The sequence below is a fragment of the Microtus ochrogaster genome, chromosome 1, assembly GCF_000317375.1.
Source record: "Microtus ochrogaster isolate Prairie Vole_2 chromosome 1, MicOch1.0, whole genome shotgun sequence".
In the NCBI taxonomy this organism is placed as follows: Eukaryota; Metazoa; Chordata; class Mammalia; order Rodentia; family Cricetidae; genus Microtus; species Microtus ochrogaster.
Genome location: NC_022009.1, coordinates 106538342 through 106550166, shown reverse-complemented (window position 1 = coordinate 106550166; position 11825 = coordinate 106538342). Strand labels below are relative to the sequence as shown.

The 11825-nt window shown below is 43.3% G+C and overlaps 1 protein-coding gene across 1 annotated transcript in view; it reads left to right on the top strand.

The window, feature by feature from the left end:
* Positions 1–11265, top strand: part of Wwtr1 (WW domain containing transcription regulator 1) — a 112808-nt gene extending 101543 nt beyond the window's left edge. Inside the window, exons 5-7 of the mRNA XM_005344005.3 lie at positions 4130–4248; positions 5297–5409; positions 8997–11265. Of these exons, the coding sequence (XP_005344062.1) occupies positions 4130–4248; positions 5297–5409; positions 8997–9181 (417 nt within the window). The 3' untranslated portion in view covers positions 9182–11265. The remainder of the gene's footprint in view (positions 1–4129; positions 4249–5296; positions 5410–8996) is intronic.
* Positions 11266–11825: the final 560 nt, after the last annotated feature.

Below are 11825 nucleotides of genomic sequence, written 5' to 3'. Positions count from 1 at the left end.
TGAGCCACCATGTGGTTGCTGGGAATTGAACTCAGGACCTTTGGAAGAGCAGGCAGTGCTCTTAACCACTGAGCCATCTCTCCAGCCCCCCTTATTTGGACTTTTAACCTGTGCATTTGAGACGGTACAGGAACACACGGTGTAGTGACAGCTAGCCAACTACAGTGACTTCTGGAAGAGGGTCTCTCCTGAGCATCTTTGTCATCACGGCCGTCCCTTGCACACGTGGTTTTATTATTCCCCACTGGGAAATGGCAAACTTGTGAAATAACTCACTGGGAGACAGCAGGGCTGGGATTCAGTTTCTAGTATTGGGTGCCCCTGTTTCTGCTACTGGCTGTTCAGTCCTGTTCATTTTGTGTTAGGACACAGGAAGAGGATTCAGGTTAACTAAGGGGAGCGTGTGCCTGGCTGGTTAAGTTGCATATAGACTCATTTAAGGCAGGCAGTGGTGGCACATGACTTTAATCCCATTACTCAGGAGGCAGAAACAGGTGGAACTCTGTGAATTTGAGGTCAGCCTGGTCTGTAGAGCAAATTTGAGGATAGCCTCCAGGAGTTTCCTGAAAAACAAAAGCAAAAAAGATGTATTTAGACTCATTTGTGGTTAAAGGCGTGAATTTCTTTTCTTATTTTTTGTTGCTAGCATAATTTAAAATGTTTTTATTTGAATATGCACTATTTCTCATTTACTTAGTATTTTTTTCTTCGAGTATATACTGCATAGTTACCATGGTTACAGGGAGTGGGGGAATATAGGCATGAGCGTAGTGACGAAGGTCCCTTTCTTGGTGGAATTTAACATTCCATTGGGGAGGACAAGATAAAACATAAAAGTTGCTGTGAAGAAAATAAATGCGGGTTAAGAGACAAACAGTAGGGGCGGAGAGATGTCCCAGCAGTTAGGAGCACCGACTGCTCTTCCACAGGACCCGGCTTCAATTCCCAGCACCCCCACGTGACAACTCACAACTGTTTGCAACTCCAAGATCCGTCACCCTCACACAGACACACTGCAGGCCAAACACCAATGCACATAAAAACAAAGAAAACAAACACATAAATAGGGAGTTAGGCAGTGATAGGGTGGGGGGCTCCTTTAGATAGTGGCAGGGGGATTGTCTCTGAGAAGTAGCATTTGTAGGTTAGTAAGTGAAGGAAATGGACACTTGGGGAAGGTCTCAGGATTGTGTTCCAGACAGAGGGACCAGTTGTACAGATTCAGGAGGTGGAAGCAACCTCAGAGGCGGATGCTAAGCCTGGGAGACCATGAGTTGTCAGGCTGGAGTGGTGGGTAGATGCCTGGGCTACAGACATGTGCCTCCATGGTCCATTCCGGTGGAGCTGGGGAGGAAGTAGAAGCCTGCCTTGTATTTGTACTTAGCTGCTCTTCGAAATAATCTCTGACCCAAGAATGGTCCTACAGGAATCTTAAACAGGTGTTGTATTGTTAATAATAAATGATCCGATTTATTTTTTAAAGCCATTAGGGTTAAAACACCCCTTGTGGTCTCTTGCATTTTCTGAATCATTTGAAGGAGGTGGAAAACATGGTCCTGTGTGCCCTCTACCGGCAGAATGTACCATTTCCTCTTTCGGTGATTTGGAGATTGGCTTCAGTTAGGAAGCAGTGCTGGAGTGGGCACTTCTCTTGGATCTGAAATCCAGAGAATAGACGGGAAACGGCAGTGAGCATTTCCCTTAGCGTACTACATATCCTTCAGTCTATAGTCTTGAATTTTTTCCTCGGTTAGCGTACAAAGAAACAGATTTCACTGTGACATTTTCATGTATATATATTGTTATGCTTTTTTTCTTATTCACCGGACACTATCCTCCACCGTCTTTCTTCTTCCCCTTATAATTATCTCTTCCTTTCCTCCAAATAGTTCCCTTTCCCGATTTTAAAAGCATTTTTACAATCTTTTTTTTATTTTTATGTGTGCGTGAGCACACTTGTGTCATGGTGCACACATGGAGGGCAGCTATCAGGAGTTGATTCTCTCCACTGTGCTGAGGTAGAGTTTCTCGATATTTCTGCAGTGCTCTGTGTTCCAGGCAACTCTCCTGTCTCTGCCTCCCCTCTTCATCTGCTTTTTTTTTTTCAAAAAAAAAAATGTGGGTTTAAAGAAATCATCAGGCTTTTATGAAAGTGTTTGTCCTCACAGAGCTGCCTTGCTACCCTCTCCTTTCATGACATATGTTATGAATATTTTAAAATTTTATTTATATATTCTGCCACAAGCAAGCACATTTTTTCTCTATTTGAAATAGTCTATGGGTAAGCAAGTTAAATAAAAATGGACATCTCATGGAACTGTAGGAAATGCAGTTACCTCATCCCTGGTTCAGGTTTTCTATGTGAGACTTTGCTGGATAATAAAGTTTCTAGGCATGTCAGAATAACTATAAGAAAAAAACTTGATTGTTCTGGATCAATTTAGAAGGTACTTTCAAAACGCCACCTAGTGTGTGTGTGTGTGTGTGTGTGTGTGTGTGTGTGTGTGTGTGATTGAGTTTTGAAATGCATTAATTAAGGATTCTTATTATTTGCCTCCTCAAAATAAAGAGAAGTGAACCAGAGGTCCTTTTCTTGCCTGGTTATTTTATTTCTGCTCATTAGTAGGGCAGTTTCATTTCTTTTTTCTTAATTTTTTTTGAGACAGGTTTTCTCTAACAGTTTCTCTTTCCTTTCTTTCTTTCTTTCTTTCTTTCTTTCTTTCTTTCTTTCTTTCTTTCTTTCTTTCTTTCCTGCCTTCCTGGCGCCCCTCCCCTCCCCCCATCTTTCTTTCCAGGGTTTCTCTGTGTGGCTGTCTTGGAACTCGCTCTGTAGAGCAGGCTGGCCTCCCTACTGTGGGATAAAAGGCAGCATGTGACACAGTACCCAGCTCAGTGCAGGTCCCTCCCAGTCAGCCCTCTCAGGGTTGGTCAGAGTCATGCCACCTTTGAGGTAGTAACCACATAGCAAACACAGTAACCTACAGTTTTCCAGGGTCACTGCCCAGACCGCAGTACTTTGAACCATCACGTGAAGGGCTGAAAGAGATCTAACCAGCATCCTGCAGCTCAGATAGCTGGAATGTTCTGTTTGTCATTGCAGCCATGGTTTAGGGATTTTAAGGCTGTGAGATCAATGACTTCAGCTTGGAAATGAAAAACCGATAGGCATAAATATGTCCAGGACCCAGCCTTGGTTTTGGATGTAAGCAGAAACATCTGAGTATTCTTCTGGAAATCACCATCCACTTGAAATGCATCTGATGCCTGGTCATTTCTGGAGTGTGGAGTGTGTCACTGCAGTCAGGTTCATAACATTTTGTACTTATTCTTCTTGCTATTAATGCTAGCTTTAAAAAAATCCATAACCCATCAAACATCTAGTTGTTGGTGGGATTTGGTTTGGAACTCCAGTTTCCCCCAGCTGTAGTCAACTCAACATTGTTATGGTTGTGTGTATTTGTGAGTGTGTATGATGTCTGTACATAAGTGCAGGCGTGCTTGTGCCAAGACTTGTATCTAGAGGACCATTTTGTGGAATCAGTTCTCCCCATCCACCCTTATGTGTTACATCCTGAAGATTTAATTCAACATGCTAGGCTTATGCAGTAAGCACTTTTACCTCACTGAGCCATCTCACCAGCTCTGATACGATATTTATTTATTCTGTACATGTACATCCATGATGAGCATTCAGATAGCGGTCAGAGAACAACTTGTAGAAGTTGGTTCTTCCACTGTGCAGATCCTGGGAAAAGGAACTTGGGTTGTCAGGCTTGGTGGTAAATGCGTAAAAGCCTATACCAACAGAGCATCTGTCTGTCTGTCTGTCTGTAAGCAAATGGTTTAACTGGTGGTCTTATTCATCTGGTGATTAACAGCAGCTGCTAAGTGTAATTTTATTTAAGGCTCTAAACCTTCCATTCACACTGGCATGTAAACGGGGAGAGACTAGCGTGTGTACGCTAGTCCAGGGCTGTCTGGGGAGAAAGAATAGTAACCTCCCGATGGCCTTGACCTACTAAAATAGGTACAAAGTTTTTTGTGTTTGGTGAACAGTCTTCATATGAATTGTATTACGATGCAACCCTTCGTGGCAACTGACTGACGTCTTTTCCCTTCGACTCTGTAGGAAGCTGCCCTCTGCAGACAGCTCCCCATGGAGGAGACCATGGCCCCTGTCAACCCGCCTGCCATGACCACAGATATGCGGTCCATCACCAACAACAGCTCAGATCCTTTCCTCAATGGGTAAGTTCACACTGGGGACCACTGACTTGCTTTCTTACCTATGGTTTAGGCTGTGTGGGGTGTTTGTTTGCATGGAGAAGGGGCAGGGTTCTTCAGGGATGGGGAGAGGCGGGAGAGCTGACAGAAGAAAGAGAAGGGAAGCTTTTAGAAAACATCTGTTTCAAAACCTAGTCACATGGCATGGAGTTTATTCAGTCAGTGATTTGCATATGAGGACGAGCTTCAAGTTTAAACAGGACAGCGCGATTTGGTAATTACTTGCAAGAGTCTTTATGGTCCCGAGGGAAAGGTGAGGTTAGGAGCATACTGTGGCAAATAGAACAAATAAATTCAGAGGTACTTATGCGGAAAGGTAAGTAAGGTTTCAAAGTTTAGCTAATAGTGTTAATTTTCTGCTGTGCTGTTTTTCAAAGACTAGAAAAGTAGAAAGGAAACTAAGGTACCTGCCATCCAGGCTTGCTGTATTGTATGCCAAGCACTGTTTGAGCCCATCTCTGCCACCACTAGGTGTCTTTCTTCCCTCCATTCTCTCCCCAGGCACAGCCACTCCTCAGAAAGTGGTGTGTGGCCATCCCAGGGAACTTAGCTATTTTTCTGGAACCCTTTCCCCCAGCCTCTTGAGTGTTGGGACTATAGGCATGGACCACCATGACTGGCTATATACATACTTCTTTTAACATTAATGTGTATCTCTATAAGCGTTATTCAGCACTATTTTTCTGGGTTTTAAAATTTCACATAAGTAGTATCAGGTAGTATAATCTGAACATAGAATAGGGCTCAAACAGTTATTTTGAGGCAAGGAAATCAACACCCATGTATATGATGAGTAACCAGTTTTATTTGCATGTAATTTTATTTGCATATAATTAATATAATTTGCATATAATTACTTGAGATCAGTTATACATTTCAAAATTAAAAGGCCCAGTGGCATTTCTCCCTCTCACCTCCCGAGTTCTGTGACTGCGTTCTAGCTGTGATGTTTATTTACTGGACGCATGTTAAGGTCTCCACTTATTTTCCTTTCTTCCTTTCTCCTCTGCAGAGGGCCCTATCATTCAAGGGAGCAGAGCACGGACAGTGGCCTGGGGTTGGGGTGCTACAGTGTCCCCACAACTCCAGAGGACTTCCTCAGCAACATGGACGAGATGGAAACAGGTGGGTACACAGCCTGCAGCTGTCATTTTCAGATTGTCTTTTGGTTATTGCAATCCGAAAATCCAATGGGAAACAAACGTAGAACACAAAATGCCAGCTAAAAGCCCACTCAGTCCACAGGCACTATTGCTATATAGCAGACTTCTCAGAGTTTATGCAAATATGGCTTCATATAGGCTCCATATAGGTGTGCTTTTTAAGCCCACCCCCATCCTTTTGGTATTGCCCTTTCCTCTTTTAAAGATTTATTTATTTATTATGTACACAGTGTTCAGCCTCCATATATGCCTGCAGGCCAGAAGAGGGCGCCAGATCACCATGTGGGTTGCTGAGAATTGAACTCAGGACATCCAGAAGAGCAGTCAGTGCTCTTAACCTCTGAGCCATCTCTCCAGCCCCTTGCCCTTTCCTCTTAACCATTCTGTACTTACCTGGAGTTGGGGTGACTGTGCCGTACCCCCTTTTTAGTTGTAATGAATACTCTTTCTACTGGAATTTAGACTACTCTTAGTTCTCCGAGCATCCTGATCTTTTCGTGTTACTTTCTGGTTTGGGGAAGGATTGACAGTAGGCATGTAACCAAAAGCGCAGAGGGTTCTAATTGTCAGTGCCATTTCTGATATAACTCCCTCCTTCAACAATTGGCAAGAAGACAACCAGGTTGACTTCCTAGACCCAGTGTGTGCATCCTATAAATCCGTCTGAACTCTTGCAATTGTCGTCTGCTAACTTTACATTTGAGAACTGCATGATTGAGGGGGAAGATCGGGAGGGCTGCAGAGGTGTCTCAGTGGCTAAAGCACTGGGTGCTCTTCCACGGTTCAATTCCCAGCACCCACATAGCAGTTCACAGTGGCCTGCAACTCCAGTTCCAGGGGATTCAACAGCCTCACTTAGACACGCATGCAGGCAAACCCCCAATACACATAAAATCAAAATAAATAAATAGTTTACACTTCAGTGTTGAGGCAGGGTCTCTCTGTTCTCTGGCTGTCCTGGACTGTGAAATGTAGACCAGACTGACCTTGAACTCTGCCTCTGCCTCCTAAGTGCAACAGTAATAGCAATGAAAGGGGTGGACCCCCATCCCCAGCTCACATATGCAGCTCCTTTGTGTCTCGCTAGCCAAGCCCAGAATAAATGACAGCATGCATATATGCCCTGTGTAGATGACTTTGCTGTTTCTCTTCTATTATTCGTGACAGAGAAGCCGTTGTTGTACTGGAGAGATGGTTTAGCACCAGATATGCTGGCGTTCCCCATGCATTTATGCACATGTATGGCTGCCGTGTGCTGCTTGCTGGGAGTCTAAATTGTTGCTCTGAACACCTGACTCATAGCCAGGTTTGCAGTGCAGCACTGCAGAAGGGCAGGATGCTGGAGCAGCACCTGCAGGTCTTGCAGACCGACAGCAGTAGATAGAGGCCATAGTAGGGTTGTTGGGTGGCAGTTACATAGTGTTTTGCACTGATTGCCGTATTCAGTTTATTTTGTCACTTCTCCTCCTCGTCCCTTTCATCTTTTCACACGCCTGTGTGTCTGTGTAATTTATTTTGTGACCCTGAAATAGCCTCATGAGGGGGCTCCTTCCTATGCTGTTTACTTTTATCTTTTAAACTCTGGGAATCCCGTAAAAAAGGTAAAAAGCGAAATTAAATAAGGAGAGAGAGTGGGCATCTCAGGAGACATTAAAAGGATACATTCTCTCCTGAAGGTTTGTAAAATGATGTCCACTGGGTAAATGGGGGAGTGCTTTTGAAGCCATAACACACAGTTAAATGGTGTCTTGAAAAGAACAGTGGCAACGTTCAGCCTGAGTTGAATCTTTGTTTCTCAGTCCCTGGTAACAGTGTTCTCTAGGGATGCTCTGTGGGCCTCTGCCTCTCACCAGTGAAATGAGAATAGTGTGGCCACCTCTGCTCCTCCACTGAAGGAGGATACCGATGAAGTGGATTTGATAAACACTGTGTTCCTATTAATCTGCCTAACTGAGTGTCATCTCATTGAGTTCAGGGTCACTCCTGTGAGGTGTTTGCAGGAAATGGGCATACACTGTTAAAGAGAGTCAGTCTTGTAATATTTAGTAATACTTAGTCATTAGCTGAGGAGGGATTGAGGGCAGCTAGAGCTGGCTGGTGGCTAGAAAAGATTGTTCGGTCTGCTAAGCACATTGACCACTTGCCAGGAGCAAGCTGGCTGAGAACTCTCTCCCTTTGCAATGAGCACACACAGCTGGACTTGTGTGGAGATGGAACCAAGGGATGTTAACATGATAAGTAAAGGCTACTCAGTCCTTCCTCCTTCCAGAATGTTCCGTGAAAACCACATCCCTGGAAGAATTGATCCCCCTCCCCCCCTTAATCCTTAAGTATCTTAAGTGGTGAACTTCAGTAGCTAAATGACAAAGGCTAAAAAGACCACAAGGACATTTGCCAAGAGAAATGCTTTGAGATTGTTAACCTCGATGAAGAAGCGTCAACTCATGCTTTCATTTCTGGTGAGAAAGAATTTGAGGAATTCTTTTTTTAAAACAAGAGAGATTTTGTTTGGCTAAAATACGTATTTTCAAGAATTAAAAGATCGTAATGATATTTTGAACTTCTAAATTTTTGTGCCTGTGTGTGCCAGTGTGAGTTTACGTGTGCCACGTGAGCAGGAGTCTTGAGGCCAGAGGATATCAGATATTTTGAAGTTGAAGTTACAGGGGTTTGTGGGCCACAGTGTGGGTGCTGGGACTTGAGCTTAGGACCTCTGCTGACCGACCACTGAGCCATCCCTCCAGCATCTGTAATGATAACTTTAGTAGACAGATGACATAGCCTTGGATATGGCAACTCTGTTGCTTCTTCCCAATGTGTGCAGGAGACCCAGGAGGTCAAGAGAAATTAAGCATGCCTACGGTCATATAGTAAAGGACCTGTCGAGTGATATCAGGTCTCCATGTAGTTCCCATAATACTGTTACATAAAGCACGTATTCTCAGTCAAATTCCAGAGGCTTACCTTTCTAGCATTTTCCTCCACCATGTCCTGCAGAACTCTAGCCTTACTGGGCTAAACAGTCTTCCAAAACAGGTTGAGGTCGCTAATGTGGTGTCTGTGGGCATGAAAATGTGGGTTATGTTAGTACTTGAACTATTCTGCCCCCTTCTCAAGAACTTACAAGAAAAGGCTGGAGAGATGGCTCCGTGCTTAAGAGCCCTGGCTGCTCCTCTAGAGGACAGAGGCTCGAGTCTCACTGCCTACGTGGTGGCTCATCACCGTCTGTTTCTCTAGTCCTGTGGATACACTTATTCTCTCTCCTGGACTCTCCAGGCACACACGTGTTGCACAGACGAAACATGCAGGCACAGTACCCATATAAAATAAAATGTAGCCAGGCAAAGTGGCACACACCTTTAATCCCAGTACTCAGGAGGCAGAGGCAGGTGGATTTCTGTGAGTATGAGACCAGCGTGGTCTACATAGTGAGTTCCAGGAAAGCCAAAGCTACATAGTGAGACCCTGTCTCAAAAATAACACCAAAGAAACAAACAAAATTTTAAAAATTTAAGAAGGAAATAACAACTGTCCTTCCTTCTATTACAGGAGAAAATGCAGGTCAGACACCGATGGCCGTCAATCCCCAGCAGACCCGCTTCCCTGATTTCCTTGACTGCCTTCCAGGAACCAATGTTGACCTAGGGACTTTGGAGTCTGAAGATCTGATCCCCCTCTTCAATGATGTCGAGTCCGCGCTGAACAAAAGCGAGCCCTTTCTAACCTGGCTGTGATCGCTCCCGTGGTCACGTGTGGCAGCTGTGACCTGATCTTTCCTGGGCCTCGTGGAACAAGTGCCGGAGCGAAGCAGGTCCACAGGTGTACTGCTCCCGGCCTCCGTACCCACACTCCTGGTCCATGCAGCCAGCTAATCATTGCCTGGGCTTGACTTCCAAGAACTTAAGTGACACATAAATAAACGTTCTCTTCATTTTCCGCCAGCCTGCATTTCCGTGACAGATAGTGCAGAATTGATTATGCAGAATAACTCCTTAAAAATCCCTGCTACCCCGTGGCTTAGCTTTATAGGCACTAGCTAAAATTCATATGTCAATTGATTCTAAGCCATAAAAGCTGACCCCAGGCAGTGAATTCTGACTGGCAGCTTGGTCCAAGAAATGTGCACAAAGACCCAATTTGCAGTTTCAAAAACTGTACTGATAACCCTAGTAACAAATGGTTTAAAACTTATTTAACTTGATCTTAAAAAAAAAAAAAATCATTGTATAGTTAGTAAATTTCTGTTGTGTGGAATATGATGCAGTTTGGAATCCATGCTGGCTCTGATGTCTGCTCTGATTCTGCATTTACAAAGGCACAGAGTCCTAATGTCACCACTCTTCACCATTTGACGGCGGAGCACCCAGCGGCTCGGTGCTGCGTGCAGAAGGGCCGCTGTGGTATTTGTCGCAGGTCTTGCATGACAGGTCGTATGAAAGAGACCAGTTTGGTACTGAGATGAACAATTATGAAGCCAAACTTTTTTTTTTTTTAATTGCAACCTGTATTCTTTGCAAAATGCAGCTTGGAATCTGTTTGTTTTATGGAACACTGTCATTTTGTGGCTATGACAAAGGGCCGCCGAATGTTTTTTGATGAATCAGTGGCAACTATTTTTGTCTTTTGACCTATTCGGAAAACATCAGGCCAGCGTAGATCTCAGCCTGACGACACGCAAATTAGCTGTTGCATTTTGTACTCTGAGGCATTATCAATTCTGCTTTCGAGGTTTCAAGCGCTTAAAAATGATCCTGTCTGTAGAAGTGTTTGAAGAATGAAACAGATGCCTGACTGTGTATACAGAAAGGCCTTGACAGGGTGTGTCGTCTAGATTTGTGCTTCTGAGCGGAGTAAGATTGATTGCTAAGTATGTTATCCTAACCCCTTTGCTAAGTTGGTACAAAAAGGCATAAGATATGTACTCAATACCTCTTATGTAACCAACTTTTTTTTTTTTTATTATCTCTTAAGGACTGAGAGCATTGTGTTCATTTAGCAGGCGGTCTGCCCGCACTAGCAATGAAGTCCTTAGCTCTTTATTATTTTGAACTGACATTATTTATAGTGTATGAATTTAATCTCCTTTTTTATTTTTATTTTTTGAAAGACATAAAGAATCCGAGAGGAAACTTTCAGTGTCCATGAGGGTGAGGGCTTTGTTGTTCAGGATCTTTAATAAGATCCCTTCGGTTTATTGAAATATAGATGCACAGAGTACATTTGGTTGTGGTGGGAAGAGGCAAGTGAAAGGTCAGAGATGAAGCTGTGGAATATGCCAGAAAGGCCAGTCGATGGGAAATGAGCCAGACTCATCAGAACCCCTCAAAAGCGAGGCAAGCAAGACGGGCGAAAAGTGCCCTCGAAGAACAAAGCAACAATTTTCTCTCAGCCTTCATACCAAAAGACCCTGCTGTCAGAGAGAAGAGGGTTAGGGTGCACTTTACCGGGGAGGGGCAGAGAGGAGGAAGGGGCAGGGCTGTGGCACTCTGATGCTCTCTGTCTCTGTGCTTGCTAAACACGTCAGCAGACAAGAGCGTGGGCCACTGTTGCATCCAGCACTCTGAAATGATTTCTCTTTCCTTGGAAGAGCCCCAATTAACGCCCAGTTAACCCCTTGAGCACTCTGAGAGAGGCGAGTTGGTATTTATGTTGCTACTAGGTTGAAAGGGAGCACTCCTTCTTATTCTCTTTTGTTAGCAAAAATTGCAAAAAGAGTTGTACATTCTTTCTGAGGAAAATCAAAAACAAACCAAAACACAAGGGACCTAACAAAACTCGACAGTGTTACTGTATTTAAAAATATTTTTATACATGCATTTCAGGCTATTAAATGTAAAAAAAAGATACTCTTTTTTTTTTAAAAAAAAATAGTTAAATCATTGATGGTTTATGTTGCCAGGTTTTAGAAGCCATTTTATAATAAGCTTGTGGCATTATGAAATATTAGAATAATTTTTTAGTAAATTAGTTTAAACCTTTTTAATGAATATAGTATTTTTCTAGAATAAAATATGGCCCCTGACTGTTTACTAATAGATAAAGCCAGATATAATTTCTGTTGTTTTTAAGACTATAAAATATGGCTTTTTAAAGAGAGCTAAACCTAGAAATTCAGAAGCCAGACCTTTTTTGCTTTCTAGTTCTGGCTGAACTCAAGACTTCATGTGTGTTAGGCAAGTGCCTTGCCGCTGAGCTCCATCCCCAGCCCTAAGAACAATCTCAGTGGTTCTCTAGTATTACTGTAAGTATTAATACTCTCTAAGAATTCATAAGAAGGTGCTATTCATATACTATCTCATATTCTAAGACGACTTGTCAGACTAGCTAGTCTTTCTTCGTCCTAAATCAATACTTCTTTTTTTTTTTTTTTTTTTTTTT